Source organism: Spermophilus citellus (genome assembly GCF_964194105.1).
Source record: "Spermophilus citellus genome assembly, chromosome: 7".
Lineage (NCBI taxonomy): Eukaryota > Metazoa > Chordata > Mammalia > Rodentia > Sciuridae > Spermophilus > Spermophilus citellus.
This window is the reverse complement of record NC_138188.1, coordinates 148,348,814-148,371,249: the sequence shown is the minus strand read 5'-3', so window position 1 is coordinate 148,371,249 and position 22,436 is coordinate 148,348,814. Positions and strand designations below refer to the sequence as shown.

Below are 22,436 nucleotides of genomic sequence, written 5' to 3'. Positions count from 1 at the left end.
AATATTGCATAATATATATAAATATATATAGTAATATATAAAAATACATATATATGCATATATATTTATTTATTTATTTTAGGTCATTCAGGACAGAAAGTAATCCAAGGATCAGGACTGAATGTATAGAGTAGATGACAACATTTATTGGAGCTGGCAGGTAAATGCTGACTTCTCAGAGCAGAAGTGGGCAGCCTCTGGCTGAGCCATCACTCCACAGCGCAGGAGCAATGAGCAGGAGAGAGAAGAGGCCATTTGCAGTGAAGCCCTAAGAAGGGCCACAGCACTCCCTGGCTTTTTTTCTCTCCCATCAGTACCAAGTGGGCTGTAGCTTAGTGACAGATACCACTTCAGGTCAGAAAAGGGTATATCCGGGCAGTTCTAGACCATTGTACACTAACTGGACACTGGGCATTGTACAGTTTTTCTTTATCTAGGATTAAGTGGCTTTGCATAGGTTCATTTCTGTAATATAGGACAGACAATGAAGAACAGGGCCAGAATTTGAGGTCGGAAGTCCTCAGTTACGGGATAGAACAAGAATTACCTCTTAAGATCTCTTCCGTCATAACTTCTACTTTATCGCCATCTGAGATGTTACATTCCTACCTGATATATGCCCCCCCAATTCCTATCTCCTCTAAACGCGCGAGCGCGCACACGTAAATAATAAGAGAATAAAACATAAAAACTCCAAAACACAAAAATATTGCTTTCCAGAAGGAGAAAATGGGTCACCTGCTTCTTTCCCAGGTCCCGCATCTATCTATCTCCTTTCGATCGTTCTAAAGATAGAAATTCCAGGTTGTTCGTAGCTGCTTTTGACGAAAAAAAAAAAAAAAAAAAAACCCGAGGTTTCTGCTTTCTCAACAAGCAAAAAAATCCTGTTTCCTTTAAGCGTCGATCGCTCCTGTTCTCTTCCAGAAAGGCTTGCCCCACCTCTCCGAACCCAGACAAAAACTGAAATGCGGATAAAAACGCACCCCAGCAGCAGCCCTATATACGACATCCCCAGAGGCCTGCGGGGTCGCATGATTCAAGCTCACGGGGACGAGCGGGAGCGCTCCCGACTTTTCTGGAGCCCCAAACGTCCTACGACTCACCTTTCCCTGATCCTGCACCGTCCCTCCCCTGGCCCCAGACTCTCCCTCCTGCGGTTCCCTGAGCCCTGGTGGGCGGTGGGTGGTGGGTCGGGGAGGCGCGTGGGGAGCCAGAGGCGCCGCACCTGTGGGCGCCGGGGGCGCGGACCCCTCCCGATGCCAGCGGGCGCAGCTCCGCGGCGGCTCCGCTAGGGGTCTCTCTCGGGTGCCGAGCGGGGTGGGCCGGATCAGCTGACTCTCCGGGCTCCGAGCCCCGCCGCCGCGCTCCGGCTCCGTCAGTTTCCTCGGCAGCGGTAGACGAGAGCACCCGGACCAGCGCGATCGCTGGGCCACCAGAGACGGTGGAGGAGACTCCAACACAGCAAGGGCGCGGCGGATCCCATTCGCACAGCAGCGCACTCGGTGCCCAGCGCAGGGTCGCGATGCTGCCCAGCTTGGCTCTGCTTCTGCTGGCCGCTTGGACGGCTCGCGCGCTGGAGGTGGGTGCTGTGCCCTGGAAGTGGGGAGGAGAGCATGGTGGGGATGCGATCCCCCCAAGTCTTTAATTCTGAGAAGCAGGGGGCTGCTTAGAGTGCCCTTCTCCCCACCACCCCCGCTCGCGGGCCCCCTGCGCATCCCCGCCTCCGGCCCAGCCCTGCCCCGGGGACGCGCGCCCTGGTCAGCGGAGACCGAGCGGGCGAGGCGCGGGGCTCCCCTGGTCCCCGCCAGCGCTGGGCGATAAGGGGAGGGGGAGTCGCTGATCCCAGACCCTGACTCAGCCCTGTCTCGAGATCAGGGTCCAGGGAGGCGAGAGACATCCAGATGAGGGAGAAGGGGAAAGGAGCACGTGTGGAAAACCGAAAACGCAGAGTCCCCGGATCCAGTCTCGGAGCCTTCAGTCGCTGCCCTTCCCTTTCTCTCGGGCCCCCGGGTGGAGGAGTCGGAACCCCTCTGGAAGCTGGGGGTCTCCTGGCTTCTTCCTGCCCATGCCACGCGTTTCACCTTTTCTTCCTATTTCCACCCCTCTTGCTCACCTTCATCCCTGTTCCTGTTCGCGGTCGCTGGCGGTGGCAGCCTGCGAACAACCCTAGCTGGCGCTGGCGCCAGGGTCGCGCACCGCCTTCCGCAGGCAAACTTTGTACATTTCCGCGTCTCCCTTTTGTGTAAGTTGCGAGAGATGGGAGGGGTCGGAGACCAGCGGCCACTGCACCTTCCCTAAGCCCGGACGTCCCGGGCGTTCATTCGCACCCTCAAGCTTCTCCCAGCCAGGGAGAAAGTCCCCTGGAACAAAAGCGGCGGCACCCCGCCCTCGCCGTCCGGGGCGCGGTGGCTGAGCCGCGGTAGTCTGTGAGCCGCCAAGGCTCCCTTCCCAGCGCCGCGCGTTTGCCCCAAAGGGGGCTGGGGCGCTGTCGGGGCCTCCCGGCGGAGCCTCAGGGTCGCTCTTCTTCACATCCTTGGATCACCACTGTGCTTTCATTCCATGCTGGTCTCTAAAGTCCTTAGGGAGAAACACCGGAGAGTGGGGTGCGTGACTGGAAAGGGCAGTGGCGGGTGGTGGGAAGCAGGATCTCACCCCTCCTGGGCATCAAAGGGGACGTTTGTCTGATTAAGGCGCGGCCTCCTCCCTGGCAGCTCTGGGGATTCTGGTTTAGACCCCCTGAGGGCGCAGGATGGTGGAGAGAGTCCGCAGACTCCTTTTTTTAGGGTGCAGATAAAAGGGTTGAACAGAGTGAAGATTAAGACGGAGAAGATGGCGCCTCTGCAGTGCAGCAAAGAAAAGCTGTGTGGAGGCTGCAGCCTGGTGAAATCCACCCACCACTAGGTGTATAACAAGTCTTCCCCATTCACCCAACTCTGGAACATTCAGCTAACGCCTGAGCAAAAAGACTATTTTTCTTTTTATCTGAAGATGCTTGGAAGTTGTTTGCTTGACAGTTGGGGCAGAGGAGATTGTATTTTGCATTGGTGAGGTTCCCGTTAAGAATCTTACCATTTGCAACCACCCCTCCCCATTTTTGTCCCCTTCTCTCCCCCACCTCGTAGTAATTTTCCAAAAAAGCAATTTCCGGGCAAGTGTTTTTCTGTAATTCCACCGAGACTGTACAGATTGTCACACCATTACAGTTTTTTAGTCCCTAATTTACAAGGTCATTGAACTTTTTTCCCTTCTGATTTTCATCCACAAGTGGCTCAGAAATCACCGGAGGGCTAGTTAAGACAGGCTGGTTTAGGAGTCTAAGAATTTGGTTTTCCATGTTCTTAAAAGATGCATTTAATTAGGAAATGCTGATTGATGACTTAATATTTTGTTTGTATGAAGATTTTAATTTTCCTGAATTGTGTCACTACAAATTAAAAAACAGAAAAAGCAATTAAAAACACACCATAACCTTTGTTTTGAGAGTTTTTGCCAAAACTTAAATATTTAACTTTCTTAAGCATTTTTTTTTTCTGTATAAAAAGAGGTAACATGTAGGCAGATATGATTTGAATTTACTTTCTATTTGCTTTTTATGCCATCTTTCTGGAGATATTTCTCTGGTTATTATCACCTTTAAAGGGTGGAGATCAGATTGACTTTAGTACATTTTGCAAAGTGCTGGTAGAAGGGTAGGTAATTCACTCTAATGAGGTTTGAAGGGGATTTGTGAAGCTCTGTGTCACTGAACCAATGTAATTATGAGTTGACTATTGAAAATAGGTCTGCAGGTGGCTCTAAAAAAGAAACAAATGACAGCAATGATAATGGGGCCCCAGCTTGCAGGGAAGGGTTGTTATTCCCCCCGGTTGATGCTTTTGTCTGGTGTATTGATTAGAGGCATGAGTTTAACAATCCTTGACACGCAAAATATTTATTTATTTATTTACTTACTTACTTAATCATCCATTCATTAATTTTTTTCCCTGTTAGGTTTTGCTTTCCTGCATTAAAGGTTTCATCTAAACACAATTGTCTTGTGTTGGTTTAGTGCTGATTCACAGATGCTAGAAACTTACTGCTACTGAAGAGAACTGCCCTAAAAGTAGAATCCTGCACACAGAATAGTGAGGCTGAGATGGTTATCTACAAGGAGTCACCCTTTCTTGCTAATCGGTGGGAAGCCATGATAGGCTGCAAAAGCTACTCTCCTGTCACCCTAAGCAGCAAAGAACTCTGACTATTAGTACTGCAGAGAAGTTACTAGATGGAGCAGCTGTTCCTGGTTGGGATTGAGGAAATGAAAAGGAACATGTAAGATTACAAGGTTAAGTTAGGAATGACTAGTAATGACTGCTTAAAAAAAAAGGCAAAGAAATGTGATCAATTGAATATTGGTTTCAAGGAAAATGGAGAGGTTATTTTATGGTTAATCAATCTCTTTGTTGCTACAGGATCACTATTTTAAGTTATTGTTTATGGCATACCAGGAAGTTTTTTAGTACAGTTATTTATATGATGATGTAGGTTGTCAGTTGCTCTAGAAATAAGCATAGCTATGATGTGCCTGAAAAAGTGAATGAAAGAAGTTCAATAAAATTCAGTAGAAATTACATTATTTCTGCAAAATGTATTGCCTTGAGACTTACAAAGCATCTTCGATTAATGTGCTTCTTTTAAAGTCTCTACCTTGGTATATCAATCATGTAAGCAAAGGTAAACCTACACAAATGACCTGCAAGTGCCAAGCTTCAAGAATGTAAGGTTTAATTTCCTTGCATAGTTCTCATTACTCACTGCCCTTCCCCACCACCCTGAAGTTTGTGGGGTAAATAAAACATGCTCATGATTATGAAAGAACTTATATGTTAAGTTCTAGAAAGAATACAGATTTAGCTGTGTATAGAGTGAAAGTGTTACAGGGTAAAAACCTATATTTAAGGAGTAAAGAACAATGGATGAGATAATCCTGTAGCATTTCCTGGTAGTAACTTTCCGCCTAGGTTTGTATCCCAAGTCTGGGGCGTGGAGGCTAAGTCTGTACAGGTACGGTATTTGTTTACATGCCTCTTTTTGCCTTTGTCAGAAGAGAGACAGATAGTCTCTCTCTCTCTCTCTCTCTCTCTCTCTCTCTCTCTCTAGACTCTCTCTCTCTCTCTCTCTCTCTCTCTCTCTCACACACACACACACACACACACACACACACACACACACAGGAATGTGTAGGCAGGGCCTTTATCTTCTATTCTCTGTTCCTTCTTTAAGGGTGAGCACAGTGCAGGATTGGACTTGATTAGTCTCTTCATCAAATATTAGGGAAATTTTTACTGATTGACTTCTGGGGCCAAACCCAGTCTCTGAGCATGGATGATATTGCAGTGTTCCCAACCATCTTCTCCTTCACATAGCTTCCAGTCTTCTGGGTAAGACAGATAAACAACAGACTCTATAAGTAGGCACATGAACTGTGACAGTTGCAGGGTATGCTCTGGAGAGGAGCAGGGAATTGGGAATAAGGAGATGAGGGACTGAAAGCAGGATCAAGAAACCTATGGTGTGGGTATCAAGTAGCGTCTTGACCAAGGCAGTACATGATGAAAAAGCAATTCTCTGGATAGTAATGAAGGGATGGGTAAAATAATTTTTTTTGCTTGCTTTTGTTTTGTCAAATGCTTCTAACAAGGAACATTATTTTATTAATCACAGGTTCTCAACCTTGATTGCACATTGGAATCATGGGGATTAAAATAAAAACAAAACAAAAACAAAACTCTTGTCAGGGCTCCACCCAACGCAGCTAAATAAGATCCTTTGGAGCAATGCCTTGACATTGGTATTTGGAGAAAAAAACAAACAAACAAAAAAACCTCTTTAGGTAATTCTTAATAATTCTTATGTGCAACCAGAGTTTTAAGACCAGCTACAAATACACCAACATGAACTACTTGCAAGGTACTTTTTGGATCTTGGAGAAGGTCTCATCAAGTTGTTCTGAAACCAAAAGGCCAAGTACTGCCAGGAAGGCTCAGTAGAGCAAGGAATATGGAGAAAGGCAAAAGAAAACACAGGCCATTGTTAAGTGTTTTTATTTCTCTTCAAGCTGTCACACATTAACATTCTTCTTATAACAAGGATTACTAGTAAACTCCATTCATGGGGCTGGAAACTCATGTAGTGTCAGGGAAGAACTCTCCCCTCACCTGGCACACTACCTACACTTGTGAGGTCATGGCCCGCAGTGGCCTCAGCTCCAAGCACTAACAGTTGCACGGTGTTTAGGTCTTTTGCTGGTGAGTGTGACCTTTCTGTTTCACTTGACCATGAAATCCTTTCCTTTTCATAATGGGATCTTGAATACAAATATGTGGAACCCAGATGGATGTTAAATACCGGCTTCTGCAAACCCTTGAAATGTTGTCACCCTGTGAGTCTCACAGCCTGTATCACAGTATACAGAGATACCCTCATGAGACACTGGGACAGGAGAAGGTGGCAGACTGGCAAAACTCCAGGAATGAGTACTCCCTGAATGGATGGGATGATGGGCAATAAAAAGTCTGAGTTGTTCTCTTTTCCCCTTTCCTTCCCACTCTGTTCCATTCCATTATACAAAGAAAAGCACAGTACCCAAACCCTCACTCGGGAGTTTGCACATGAAAACCTTAGAGAAGGGGGCAAGTTTCATTGTCTTCAGTTCAGTGTGCACAGTTGAAGAAATAACCATTTCTGTGAGGGCAGTAGTATTTTTCTTTGGAAAAAAAAATGGTGATTTTTTTTCTCTTTAGATTAATCCTGATTCATAGATATATCTATGAATCAGGATTCTTTAGGAATAAAAATCCACCAAAGACTGGATAAAACTAAGAATAAGGTAATTTATTTAAAAAAAAAAATCCTAGACACATTTCTCAGTTAACAGATTTTGAAAAAGTGAGGCTTAACATATTAGCTAGGTGACTCTTCAAAGAGCAATGCAGAGGACTCAGCCTCACGTGTGTTAAATCTGAGCTATAGAATGGAGCAAAGAGGGCATTTTATTTAGATTTGTTTTGTGTGCCTGCGTTTTGAAGAGGCATACAATTCAAATTTAGCTTGAACATGGTTAGAATTATAGTATTTTATGAACGAAGATAGTAGTTGAAATGGGGAAGATGAGAGAGATTTTTTTAAAAACCCATCTCTATGGAAAGACTTGGAATTATTTCTGCATTTATAATGTTGACTTTTATTCCAGGCTTGATCTTAGGCAAGTAACACTGAGTCATTGAGTGTTTCTCAGATGTGTAGAGAAGGCAGCATTATTGCACACTGTTAGCTTTCCATTACTGTAACAAAATGCCTCAGATAATCAGCTTAAAGGGAAGGTTTACTTTGGCTTACGGTTTTGGAGGTTTCAGTAGTCCATGGTTGGCTGGCCTGGTTACTTTGGGGCCAGGGGCTGCGTACCTCATCATGGTGGAAAGTGTGTGATAGGTAAGGTGCATACCTCAAGGAAGCCTAGAAGCAAAAAGGAAAGAGGAGGAGATGTGAGTTCCACAATTCCCTTCAAGGAAACATCTCCAGTGATCTTAAACCTTCCACCAGGTCCCAGGTTCCACTATCTCCCAATAGGGCCACATTAGGGAATAAGCCCTGAGTACATGGGTCGTGGGGCATATGTAAGACCTAAACTATAGCACACACTGTTTGAGGAACTGGTTCTGACCCTTTGGAGCTGTTGGCTGTAGTCAAAGTTTCTGTGCCTTTGTAAACTGCATAACATTATTTAGGTTGTTGAGGATTAAATTGCCGTATATGTAAAATGCTTAGAACATGTGTATGAGTTAATATATATGTAGCCTGATGGCCCATTATAAGTGCTATGTAAATCTTACTATTTATATGATGGTGATGGTGATGTAAAATTGGTATATTTAAGTGTCACACATAGTTTTTGAAAGTTTTAAAAAAAAACTATTTCACTTATTAATTCACTTATCAACCAATTAAGACTGTTATAGGAAGCAGGTGGTTTGTTCTTCATAAGAATGAATGAATTTGATTTAAATATAAAAGCACATCTCAGATAAAAATTTTACAACACATTATAAAATTTCTTTTATTAAATATATAATTTTCTATTGCAGTTGTCTGCTTGAAAAATGTTTGAATGTTTCATGCTCATGCTCATTGAGAAGTTTAAGCAGTATGGAAATGTGGGAAAAGTACAAGCAGGTTTTAACACAAATGGAAAAGACCTATTTTTTTTTTTTTTTTTTTTTTTTTTGTGGTGCTGGCTATTGACCCCAGCGCCTTGTGCAAGAGAGGCAAGCACTCTACCAACTGAACTATATCCCCAGCCTGGAACGACCTATTTTTAATGTGCACACTGGCAGCCATACAGTGTCTAATATTGAGCAGTTTATACACTGGTCAATTATTAACTATTAGTTGGTCACCAGCTATATGCACTGGAGCTGTGAAATAGGCTTGGCTTAGTTTCTTGCAAAACCTTTTCTGGAAAAATTAGTAAACAAGACTTTGCCAATCTGAGCAGAAGTGAACCATTTCAAATGCCAGCAAAAGAATTTTGGTCCTAGAATGGAAACTCAGAAGTTGTTCTTCACCGGGGATGAGGAAACTGAAGCACATATTTCTTGAGAAGGCTGTATTTCTGTTAAGAAATCAGTTTCAAAATAAAGTTAATGTATGTAACCAGTGATATATGGCTATCACATCTAAAGTATATATTTAAAAAAAATCAGCATATTTTGGTCGTGAAAGAAAAGACTTTCAATCCCGATTTCAAAATTAGGCTAAGGATAGTTCAAAGCGCTCAGTGCATTAAACTGCAGATACTGCACTTCAGTGATGATTAACACATTAAAGGATCAAGAAGCAAAGTCCCAAGGAATCCACTTTTTTTTAAGCTGCATTTGTAGTATTCTACTCAGAATAAATAAATGTAGTAGGCATGCAGGAGGTGGACCTAGAATCATGTGCAGCATTGGTGAGCAAGGATAAGAAATAGACAACATAAACACTGTAGGAGAGGGGAGAGGAGAATGAGGCAGTTTGTGAGTGAGTGGATCTTGATCAACAAAGTGGTGATTTCTTAGGGTCTTATTAGGGATCCCCAAACAGTGTTGGAATTCCCTCATTTACAGATTATTCTCAAGTTTAGAAGATTTTTTTCAGATGAAAAATTTTCTTTTGACAAGAAAAATTGTTACTTTTTTTGTTTTTTGATGGTTAAATCAAAAGAGTCTAAATTGTCCTGTGCTGTCAGTCACCTTCCAGAGAAAGCCACAGACTCTCTTCATAGAAAAATATAAGGCATCCTAAATGATAGAGATGGATAAATTACTTTTCATCCTTAAAGGACACTTATGAGAATAAGAAATCTGTGTAAAGAAAAGTCATTTGTATTAAGCAAAAAAATGAGTTGTTTCTCCTTGTTGCTAAAGCCTTAATGACTGTAATATAGTTTGACCCCATGAAGACATTTTACAGGAAGAAAAACAAGCCGTTTTATCTTACCCTTGAGATAAATTTTCATGTTTAAAACCTGCCCCCTTGCCCCCAGTTACCAGAAACTCATTTATTGAGTTTTTCTTTGTCTGCACATACTTGATTGGTATTTTTCAATAAAATTAATGAGGTAGCATAAGTTTCATTTTTAATAGAAAATAAAGAAAATGGCATTACCCATTAAGGTTTGATTAGTTCAAGAAAAGCACTTTTTCAATCTGTTCCTATTATTGGATGGACTTTCAAAGGCATAATTACATTGTTTTTAAAAATGTCACTGCTCAGTTATTTTATTTGCAATTGAATTGGTAAGCAGACATGATAAGGGTAGATAAGCACTAGTTCTTAGCCATATTGTTTATTTTAATCATTAAGAAAAAGACTTTGGGGATGTGGCTCAAGCGGTAGCGCGCTTGCCTGGCATGCGTGCAGCCCGGGTTCGATCCTCAGCACCACATACCAACAAAGATGTTGTGTCTGCCGAGAACTAAAAAAAATAAATAAATATTAAAAAATTCTCTAAAAAAAAAGAAAAAGACTTTATCGGTCTGGGGTTGTGGCTCAGCAGTAGTAGAGCGCTCGCCTAGCACGTGCCAGGTGCTGGGTTTAATCCTCAGTACCACATATAAATAAATAAATAAAATAAAAGGTATAAAAAATAAGGAAAGAAAAAGTCTTTATCTACTTTGAAAGTGATACAAAGATTTTGAAATCTGAGTGTTTTCAGACTAACACTTAAACCCATCATATGAAAAGTCATATTTCATAGCATATATTCCTCCTCCTCATGCTGTTAGTTGCTTATTATAGTTTATTTAGAACAAATATAATTTTGTCATCACAATATATTAGTTTGAGGTGCAGAGTCTTAAGAACTGCCCCGGAAATGTGCAAATATGTAGATCAATTTTATGAATGTTTTGCTCACAGGTATATATTAAGTTTAATTAATCATATTTAAAATTAAAATCAAATTTCTGTTCAGAAGTTGCAGGCCTATTTTCATACCTAGATTCTTATAGATACACCCAGTAAAGGAAAATTAGGTCTTCTGTTTCACACATATTTTTGAGGTCCTTTCCCCCAAGGGAACAGTGAGTTAAACAGAATAAACAGGAAGACCAGGTGACTTGGAAAAAGTTAAGGTGGGCAAGAGCTGTGGGGGAACACTATGTGGAAGTGTATGGTATTTTATATAATATTCTTGAAAAGGGTCTTTAATTGGCTCACTACCCAAAGGTAAACTTAAAGCTCTGAACTGTATATTTGCTGTGTTGTAAGAGAATTGGGGACTGGGGATCTACTTTGGAGTGGTTAAATATTCAAAACAAAAGTGGTGGGGGATTTAAGTTAAGTGGATGTGGCCACACTGTTTTCCATAATTTGTTTTAATAGGACAGTTCCTTAAACCTAGTATTTACTGAATGCTTGTAAGTATATTCAGTCAGTACTGTAGAATTTTATACTGTGATAAAGAATTACATATTTTGATTCTGGAGAGTTGAGGAAATTTCACTTGTGTTTAAAAGATTCTGAACAAACAGAAAATTAAAGCGTTTTAAATAAAAATTGGTTTTGTAGACCTTTTTCATGAATGCTGTCAGTAACTTAATAGTGTTCTTTCATTTGCAACTCTTCATTTCAGGAATTCAGTGCCTCAAAATATATTTTATCAATTTGTTGGGACACTTTCAGATGAGAAGACATTGAAATGATTTTTCTGGATTAAGGTAGTGAAGTTTAGAAAGAAAATGTGTATTGGAATTAAACTGAGTGGCCATCAAAATGAAAATTTCAGTTTGGTGCTTTTTATCATTTGACAGCTAATGTTTTCTTTTTATTTTACTATGAAGAGGATCACAATTGGAACTTTAAAAAAAAGTATTTAATTATGTTATTTGTGTTGTCTACAAGAAATAGTACTTTTTGAGTGGTGGGTGTGGATCTCATAAAAATCAAAGGGAGGTCAGTAGAGGAAAGGGACCAAGGTGTGGGAAGCAGGGAGGGAGGGGGCAGTACAGGGGAGTGATATTGGTCAAATTATATTATATTATGTGCATGTATGAATATGTAACAACCAATTCTGTCATTATGTACAACTATAATGCACTAATATAAAAATGTGGGGAAAAAAAGAAATAGTACTTTTCAAGTTCAAGGGTTTGAAGCTAATGCCACTATGTGCCATTTATTTGACAGGCATTAAAAGACTAATTGAGGTTATGATTAGCCTTGTATTTTGCTCACATTTTCTCATGCTTGTATTTAATGTTTTGTGTCAAGTGTTAAATCTTTTTACACTAAAGAATTCAGAAAATTTAAATCCAGTAAAAGTAAACCAAATGTTAAGATCCTTTAGTTGTTTTGGGTGGGGGAGGTTCTTGGCTAACCCATAGGGCGTTGAACGTGAAGACAGTTTACATATTGCTGCTGGTTGAAGAATTATGAAGGGCTGTACTTTTAAGAGTATATTTGTGGGCTGGGGTTGTGGCTCAGTGGTAGAGTGCTCACCTAGCATGCATGAGGCACTGGGTTCCATCCTCAGCACCACATAAAAATAAAATAAAGGTATTGTGTCCACCTACAATTAAAGAGGAAAAAAAAAAGCGTCTATTTGTGACAACATTTGCATTTTGGACACTGCTTGCTGTTCAGTAAGTATGAGAGGAGGGAATCCCCGAGGGTAGCTGGAAGATTTCCAGCTGATGATAGGGTGGCCTTGTGACTGTGCGGCTGCTACAGAGGAGAGGGAAGGCAGCTGGACAGAGATGTCCTTATGACAGAGTCATTTATCAGCATGGCCATCAAAGTTGTGCTGAACAAAGGTAATGAAGGACGTGGCTGCAGAGAGGGTTTACTTAAATAAGCAACGTGGGAGGCGACTTGCCTTACTCTTTTCTTTGTATCTGCCAGTTGAATGTTTTACTTCACTTTTGTGAACCAGACTCAGGTTACTTTGGTCTGCTTGTGAATTTTGAGGGTCGTGTTTTAAGGACACAAGATAGGTAGTGTTAGGTTTGTTGGGAGCACTTCTTGTGTGTCTGGTTTTCTAGTTGTGTTTATTGATGTCATAAATAACTCACGAAGAGATGAAGGAAAAAAAAAAGTCAGTGTAAGACATTTTCCTGGACAAGAATGGACTTTGGGTATAATATTCTAAGAGTTTATTATCACATGTTAAATTGTTTATGCTTTTTAAGAAATACAACATGTTGTCCTCATTGCTCCTTGGCTTATTTTACAAAGTAGAACATAACAAGTTCAAACTCAAGCCCATGGTTCTCTTGTTAGCATTAAACATTCTCCTTAATGCAGGATGTTTAATTGGATATTTGAAGTATGCTTTCACCTGTTCTATCCGACTTCACATTTTTACAGGACATTTGTGATTGACGTCTGTAATGTTACATTGATTTGGAGTTATATATTTTTTTAATTATTACTGATTTACTACTCTATCTCTCTTTCTTGCATTTAAAGACCATTCCTTTTTTTTGGACATGTTTTGGGTGACTTTTGTGTTTGAATTATGACAGAAGCACTAGAATCTAGATGGGGCTGTTTGCAGAGAGGTAGCACAGTTCTTGCCATGAGGAATTCAACAGCCTAATGGGTGAAAGAAGAAGTGAAGAAATAATTAGGTATCATGGGCCAAGGCTGCAGTGGAAGGACCTATAATGTCTTCACAGAGAGGGCAGGCAGCATTTGGCCTGGGTTTCAAGTTTGAATGAAGGTCAACTGGGCATGGTAGGGCTTCCCAGACAGAACAGTGAGGAGTAGAGCTTTGGATGAGGAAGCCATTAGTATGTGGTGAGAAAGACAACAGGAGATAGGTAGTGTTAGGTTTGTTGGGATGTCCTTAACGAGTCTGAACTTCATTTTCTGAGCAGTGGGGTATTTTAAATCCCATTTGGGTTCCTCAAACAGGGTGGCCATTGATAACTGTAGTTCACTTAGGTTGTGGAGCTTTTGCGGAAGTCCTGTTCAATATCTGCTTCATCTTCTTGGTCAGAGGCTGACACCTACCTGCATGGGAAGGCTGGTGAATATGCTCTGTTAGCGGGCATTGCCACAAGAACATGTTCCTGGTTTTCTTCTAAAGGATAAAGGAGAGGCAAAATAATGGGTGGCTGCTGGCATTCTGGATCTAGAGGAAATACGGTGCTGTAAAATGATGTAGAGGAAAGTGAGAAGACTACGAAACATTCTGAACCAAAGCAGACATTCTCCATGAACACGTAGAGGAGGTCTGTGGAGTTTGCCCACTCTGCCTGCCTGCCAGCTAACCACACAGAAAACCCGTGTTTGTTGAGTGAGGAAGGAGGGGAGTGTCTTTTGTTTTATGGCAGGAACATCCATTGCCAAGTCTCTGCTTTGGCTGATCAAACCCAGGATGTGTTCAGACTTGTGTTCCTGGGACATCTTCCCAACTAGAGCAATGGCAAAAAGGGATAATGCCGGTGATTGGAGAGTAATGGGGGTATCGGGTTCCTCTCCCTGATGGCAAGCCATCTCTCAATTTGACCTAGAGATGTTGCTGTTGACTTGCTCTTGAAAGGAGCAGCAGATAAAACAGTCTTTGAGATTTTTAGGAAGGAGCATGATATTGAGGCCTCTTGAGCAAGACCTGCCTGTCATGGTGACCCTCTTGTGTTCCTTTGTACCTGTTAATGCTCACCTGTCCTTTTGAAACCGAAGAGAAAGACGCATGGAAAAGAGGAGAGTGAGCCCTCATATGTTTACATCAGTACAAGTGAGGCAGCCATCTTAAAATTTATTTTAATCACATATATTTTCTTATTTATTTAGAATATTTTAGGTGACCAAATGAACATGTAGACCAGAAAGTATGTGATGAAATGAAGATTTGTTAAAAAAATAGTAATTATAAGTAGGCTTGATATAATATTTGGAGAGAGTGTTTGGAAGTTTTATATTAGATATTTATTTCATCTTCACCTAAAGGTTTATTTAAAATATGTCTTAGGATTTAGACATGTTATACATGGTCTGATTCCATACATTTAAGGAAATGTCTAAACTTTCATGGTTCCTTGAAAGCTTCTCTTGGTTATATTTTCCAATTTTTTTTTTAACACTTCACTCCCTTTAACAGTAGTCAGAAGGGTAGTATGAGTTCAACCATTTTAAATCTTGACTTTATTTTATTATTTTTTAAATTGTTTATTTTAATTAGTTATACATGACAGTAGAATGCATTTATGCACTTTGATATACATAGATGGGATATAATGTCTAATTTTTCTGAGTGTACATGTTGTAGTATCACATTGGTCATGCAGTCACATATATACATACAGTAATAATGTCTGTTTCTTTCTACTGTCCTTCCTATCCCCACATCCCTCCATCCCCTCCCTTCACTTCTCTCTACCTAATCTAAGATAACTATCCTCTCTAGTGTCATCCCCCTTATTGTGAATCTTGGCTCTTAAAATTTTTCTTTCTTTTCTCTTTTTTCTTTTTTGTTTTCTTTCCCTCCCTCTCCCTTCTCCCTCCAACCCATCTCTTTATTTATTTTACAGTACTATGGGTTGAACCTAGGAGTGTTCTATTGCCGAGCTAAATCCACAACCCTTTTTATTTTATTTTGAGATTTGCTGAGTTGCCGAGGCTGGCCTTGAACATGCTTACTCCTGCCCCAGCCTCCTAAGTAGCTGAGATTATAGGAGTGACTCTATGCCTGGCCAAAAAAAAGGTCTATATATCAAATGTTTTATTACTCTACTTTCAAGACATTGCCTTTACAAAAACAATTTGTGCAGGTCTGGAATAATTGATGAAGATCTGAAAAAAGTAGCCTTTTTTTTTGGGGGGGGGTGATACGGGGGTTTGAACTCAGGGGCACTGGACCATTGAGCCACATCCCCAGCCCTGTTTTGTATTTTATTTAAAGACAGGATCTCACTGAGTTGTTTAGCACCTCGCTTTTGTTGAGGCTGGCTTTGAACTTGTGATCCTCCTGCAGGGATTACAGGCATGTGCCATTGCATCCAGCTAGCCATAATGTTTGAACATATATCTTTCTCATATTACACTGATAAATATTTTGAAATTATATTTTTTAATTATCAATGTTTTGAAATGTCTTTCATAAAGAGGGCATTGATTACTTATATCATGTTGATTAATTTTGAAAATTTAATTACATTAGAATTTGAAAGTAAAAAATTAATTCTTTAATTCCCACATAATTTTCTAATAGTTATTAGTTTATACAATTTGAGAAACATTATTTTAAAAACATTCTCCAAAAGAACATACACTTTATTCTGAATTCTGTTATGATTTCATACATCTAAAAATATCTGAACCATCATAACTAACTATGGTCCAAGCCTAGTTTGAAGTGGCTGGTCTTCATTGGTCTGGATTATGCTTGCTTTGTCTGACTTTAAAAAATAAGTAACTTATGTTGTAGACAATATATGCCATTGTTTAAGATCACAAAATTGAAAGCCTAATAATAAGTACTGGGAAGAATGTTTGAGTATTCAACTCTCGACTCACCTGAATCTATCTATCTATCTATCTATCTATCTATTTATTTATTTATTGCTATGCTGAGGACTGAATCCAGAATCTTTTGCATGGTAGGCGTGTGCTCTATCATTGAGCTATAGCACCAACCCTGACTCAACTGAATCTTGTAAATACCTTATTGACTTTGTTTCATAGTCTGTTGCATTTCTAGATAAACAAGCTCTCTAGAAATTTTCTGTGCTTCGCTGATCATTTAAACACATGAAGTAAATTGATAGAGACTATAAAAATGAGTTGAGAAGTTCCTGGTTAGAGATCAATGAAATAAAAATGTAGTCCATCCATACAAGTTCATAGGCTTTTCTTATTAGATTCAAATGTGAATTTCAAAAAATGAAAAGAAAAAAGGTAGATTGTAATCATCTTTATGAAGTAAACTAAATTATTATTCTAAATATAGTTCCAATTCAAAGGAAATGGAAAACAAGGTGTAAGAGCCTGTGTAAAGGTACAACCAGTTAGCAGTATCCTTAGGCATGCTGTTGGTCATTAAGATGCAGCCCTGGAGTAAATGAAGTGATGTTGATTATGTATAAACCCAGTGTTATTTGCTATTGATTTCTTGTTGGTGTACACAATGAGAAACAGAAACATGACTTTCAAACAGTCATTAATATATATAGGATGGAAATGGGAAGTACCAAGTTCTAATGGGAAGAGCCAAAGAATGGCAGTACTCCATTCAAATGTTCCTCTGGGTCATTTCATCTCACTTATGCTCAGGCCTGATTCTAAGGCAGCACTGTCCAACAAAAGTAAAATGGGACTATTAGATCTAATTTTAAATGTTCAAGTAGCCACTCAAAGTAAAGAGGGGCTGAGGGTATAGCTCAGAGGTAGGGGGCATGTTTAGTAATGTTTAGTATGTGGAGACTGAGCCCTGGATTCCATCATCACCACCACCACCACCATCACCATAAACAAACAAACAAATAAAATTAAAAACAAAGAAGAGAAATGAAAAAAATGAAATTAATGTTAACTTGTCATTCCAAGCTATTATTTCAAAATGTGATCAATAGAAAAACTATTCGTGAAGCATATTACAATTTTTTCCATATGTCTTCAGGTGCACTTAACCACTGAGCCACATTCCCAACCTGTTGTATTTTTAATTTTGAGACAGGGTCTGGCTAACTTTCCCATGCTGACATTGAACTTATGAGTCAGACCTATGCCAGCACACCCAACTTGAGCATATTTTAATTCAGATTGGCTTCACAATGTCTAGGACTTGATAGCCACGTGTGGCTAGTGGCTACCATGTTGGAAGGTTTGCCATCTTAGCCTAGCTTGTGTAATAAGAGAATCATATGTTTTGGAGCAGGTAGATCCAGAAAACCTTATTTTAAGCTCCCTCATTTAACAGATGAAGAAAGTAGAATCTGGAGATGTTAAGTTGCCAGGTATAAAGGATCATAAGCCCAGTTCCTGTCATCTGATTTCCAATCTCTTTATCACGTTCTTTCTTTCTTTTTGTGTTCTATATTTCCGTGTCCACTTGAATGTATATGAATTTTGGGTTGTTGCTGTTAGTTAAATATTGAGTCAAGAGCCTTAAGACATCTGGTCCACTCAAGGAACCTGTGGCCTGAACTATACAAAGCTGTTTTGCAGACATATCTAGAACCTCTCTGTGAAGTAATATGAGATGCTGCTGTGCCAATGATCCGTTTCTTCTGCTCATTAAAAGGAGGTAGATAGACATGTCATTACCATAAACAGCATATTTGTATACGTAGATCTATACGTATGATAATGAATTGTAGTTTGGTTCTGGGTTTCTGGAAATAGTAGGGTTAAACCTTGTTTCTTTTTCTTTTTTTTTCCTTGTGTCAGAAGGTTGCTCATGTGTGTACCAAGTTGTTACCCAGTGATACTTCAAGAATGATAATTTTTGACAACTTACGCCCAATGCACTCCTGGCATGTAAAGTATGTAAGCAAATGTGGGAAGCTTACCCGCATGGTATGGCGGGGTGGAGAAGAGGGGATTGGCGTGGTCCTCTTGTGTATTCATCCTTGTAAAGTATTTGTTTTCATGAAAACATGAATGATGGGTCAACTTTCAGAACTGGAAGTTGCTGTTTTTTTCTTGTGTGGATGTTGTAGATTGTGTGAGAACGCTTTGAAGAGAGTTTAAGTTTATTCATGTGATGTAGGTTTAAAGATTTTAGATTTAGTGTCAACAGATTTTCTATTTGAACCTTAGAACTTCTCATCTGTGGTCCAGCTTTACTTACAAAAAAATATTGGCCTTTAAATTAAGCATACACTGTTTTTTCTCCCCTCTGATGCAAGTAATTGAATTTTGCCAGTGGCTGGTGTATGTGCAATATGAAGAGGTTTCTCAGCTCACAGGAATGAGTTAAAAATACAGGGATATCTGTATTTCCTTTGGCAGGTATTTTAAATCTTTAAACTTTATTAAAAGCTGCCATTTTAAAATCAGTGTCTAGATATTTTTTCATAGAAAATATAATCAATAGGTTTCCACCTTTAACATGTTTGATGGAATCATTATTTAAAATTATGTTTAAATCGGATTTTGAATTGTGAGAGCATTACAAATTCATCGTAGGAAACTTAGAAAAACTATGCAAAAACATGCATAATCCTACCACCCACAATGTCAATATATTGTGTCATATTTCAAAGCATTTTTGAGATTATCCTGTAGATTACATTTTATATCCTATGTATTCTTCTCTTTAAATCTTGTGCTATTATAAATTTTTTGTAGGTGGAATGCTTAATGTATATATAAACCTGAGTTATGTAATTGTGAAAATTGACATTTTCAGCTCAAAGTTAGCCTGGGAGTTGTAATACAGGGAAGGTATTTATATGCAGAATACTTGGTAATATTTTGATTATTTATTGAGTGATCTAAATTGCTGTTCTCCAGTAGTGTTCACCTGGTGTCCCTTCAACTACAATATAAATACTTAAGGAAAATGAAGTGAACAGACACCATAAAGATTTACAAATAAATAAGGAAAACCTGACCTTGTAATTAACAATGATCAATCCTCTTATTTAATGGTCCCATGATGGCTTGTGTAGGAAGAAGTTTGACTATAGGAAGTTGTTAGACTTGACAGGCAAACATAGCTGGGGCTTGAACGTAGACATTAGTGGAATTGTGGTTTCAGCTTACTGGAGCCATTCAGTGGGAGCATTAATTGGGTTAGGTGATTACACACGCAAATAGCATCCTCCTTCCCATTTCACACTGTTAAAGTCTCTCCCGGTTTTATCAGGTTAAAAAATAAGTCAGAACATTGATTGGATGAAGTTCCCAAAGGTAAGAAGAATCTTTAGCCACAAAGGAGAACTATATTTGTCTTTAATAGTGGGCGACAAAGTGATGAAATAGGGGAGTCAAGCCCATTTGGCCAACCAACTTAATTTTTGATAATTGACTCCTGTTTGCAGAGTCTGTAAGCCAGTTTTGTATTATTATACTTTGTATTATAGATTTTGATAGCAACAATGCTATCGTTTATTGTTTACTTTTTCTTATTTGCCTCCGGATCATCATGCATGCTAAGTATACACTACCACCGAGCTACACCTCCACCCCTTGTTTACTTTTGAAAATAAATATAGAGCCGGGCATGGTAGTGCATGCCTGTAATTCCAGCAGTTTGGGAGGTTGAGGCAGGAGCATCAAGAGTTCAAAGACAGCCTCAAAAACTTAGTGAGGCCCTAAGAAACTCAGCAAGACCCTGTCTCAAAACAAAATATAAAAAGGATTGGGGATGTGGCTCAGTGGTTCAGTGCCCTTGGATTCAATCTTCAGTGCCAAAATAAATAAATAAATAAATAAATAAATAAATAAATAAATAAATAAATAAATAAAATATAGTGCTATGAATATATAGTGAGTAAAAGTGAGTGTTTGAAAAATAGCAGTCAATAAAACCAGGTTTCTGTGCCATAAAAACTGAAGGAATTATAAAAAATACAGTGATGTAGCATGGAAAGTCATTCATTTATTCAACACAGTTGTTGAGACCAACTCTAGATTAAGCGCTGAGATTCCGCCATAGAGAAGGACAACTCTGGAGCTCAGAGAGCTTCTATTCTGTGGGTGTAAATGGCAAAGCCACATGTACACCAATCAGTGTATTCCCTGCCATTCAGTGATCAATGCTACGAAGAAAAAGTAGGTAAGTAAGGGCTGAAGACAGAGGCAAAGTAAATTACAGTGTAAAGGGCATCAGAATATGCTACCCCCAACTTTGCCACCTTGGCACAAGGATTATTTTGAGCTAAAGGCCACTGAGAAGTAGCTCACACTAGAGAAGCTTTCTACCACAATTGGTATTAATTCCCTTTTGGGAAGGTGTCCTCCCTTCTGTCTCCTGAACCAGGAAGAGAAGACTCATCATTTGGAGATAGTGCTGAGATTCATCTGCAATAACAAAACTTGCTGAAATAACCCTGATTGTCCCTTGGTTCCCCCCACATATTCACATTCCCACCATTTACTGCCCTTAGAAGTCCATACTTCCAAACTCCTTTTCTATCTTGTTGCATCTCCACAACGTATTGCTCTTTGTTAAAATGGTATATAAACTCCTTAGGGTTTTCTTTTATTTCCTGTGAAGCTTCCATTCCTGCCTGTACAAATATTAGCATCAAATAAAAATTATGTCTTTTCTTTTTATTCTGTCTTTTGACATTTGAATTTGCAAGGCCTCTGGTACTAAAGCTAAAAGGGTATAGGAAAAAAAAAAATTCCCCCTTACAGTATTCAAGCTGGAGTATTATTAAATCCAAAGGCTGTAGGTGGGAACCTACTGGGGCCTCTGAGAAGGTCCATGAGCTCTTACAAACATCCCCCTAATTGTGCATCCCACTAGTTGTGCGTATGTAATTTTTCATCGGTGGTTGACATTGATGAATCATTTATAAAAACCAACGGTGATGTTCTTCCATTCTAAATCCACTCGGTTCTTGGAGATGAATGTATGTTTTAATCAAGAGGGTTTTGTGAAAGATGTTCTGTACTTCTAAACATTTAAAAGTGCTCTTAGAGCATACAACAATTCAGGTTTGCCTTTTAAATTTTAACACAGGGAGGGTACTGCTTTACTGTGTCATACTTAGTTCAGGTTTGAGTTTGGGAGCTCATGGAAAGAACTTTACATTAGAAATATGGCAGCAAATTGCGTCTTACTGTTTGTGATTTGTTAGTTCTGGAATAAACACCTGTATTTTGGCATGTGTGAAAATAGTGTGCAGAGAGTGGTAATAATGAACATGTCTCTAGCTCTTTCTATGAGCCTGGCCTTGTTGTAATGCTCCCCTCTAATCCTCAGTAGCAGCCTGGAGGGAGCTTGACAGTGGACCAAGTTCAAACTCCATCTTTACTCTCTTCATGTCCCCCTTCCTGTTACTTCCCCCACCCCCAGGACTGGGATATCTTCACATTCTTAACCACTTATCTCTCCTTCCTCTGGCCAAGTGGGCCTGTGGGTGGAGTCAGCTGGTGTTTCCTCTTAGTCCAGGCAGCTAGGCCTGGAGGAAGCAAGCCTAGGAGTGTAGGAGATTGATAAGGGTTTGTTAGGCCTTCAGTTCCTGGCTGCCGCTCCCCTCCCTCCCTCCCTGGGCCTTTACCTGTAGGGAACTCTGAGGGCCTCTGTCCCTGCTTGATGTCTCTCTCTTCTGAATCTGTTCCTTTTGTCCCAATCCCATACTTTCCCTTTACTTCAGCCCCAAATGGGGCAGTCCTGGATGTCACCTTGGACTCATGACTCTCAATGTAATAGAAATATGACTGCAGGAAGATGATTTAACTCCCTAAACCTAAATTTCTACATTTACGTAGTATCTGTAAATGACTTGGTCAGTAGAAAGATTGAATTAAGCATAAGGTTTTACAAAGCATCATCCCATGGTCGGTCGATGAACGTCCTGAATGCATGAGAGAAACTGGCTGACTTTCATGACTCGGTCCTTTTGTAACATCTCAGATTCTTCCGAGCAATCCAGATGTTCAAATTAGCCACACTTTACCCCTTTGGAAATGCAGAGGTGGAGACAGAGCCCCATTGCTCTGCTCTTTATATTTCCTGCTATCAAAGAGCCTGAAGGCTTTAGCAACTGCACTTCTCATTGGTAACAGTTTTGATGTCTGAAAACAGTGGACTTGTTTGTATTGCTGCATAAACTTGTTTGTGGTCAAGTTGTTGGTGTTTGGGCCTCATTTCCTTGGTTATTATCCCTCCCTGCCTGATCTGCCCTTGGTGAACCCAGCAGAAAGCCACTTGTATAGGAATCTAAAGAATGCTGGTGCAGGATGTGGCTCTCCTCCTGGTCCACTTTCCTGCCCCTCCTTCGGCAGTGACCAGGCAC

General features: G+C 40.0%; 1 protein-coding gene across 6 annotated transcripts in view; it reads left to right on the top strand.

Annotated features, from left to right (window-relative positions):
* The first annotated feature begins 1,356 nt into the window (after positions 1 to 1,356).
* Positions 1,357 to 22,436, top strand: part of APP (amyloid beta precursor protein) — a 248,829-nt gene continuing 227,749 nt past the window's right edge. For 4 of the 6 annotated variants that reach the window (XM_081302872.1, XM_081302871.1, XM_081302870.1 and 1 more), the window contains exon 1: positions 1,364 to 1,579. In XM_081302872.1, the coding sequence (XP_081158998.1) occupies positions 1,523 to 1,579 (57 nt within the window). In that variant the 5' untranslated portion in view covers positions 1,364 to 1,522. Of the gene's footprint in view, positions 1,580 to 22,436 lie in introns of all 6 variants that reach the window. The other 2 variants (XM_081302873.1, XM_081302874.1) reach the window with 2 other exon arrangements.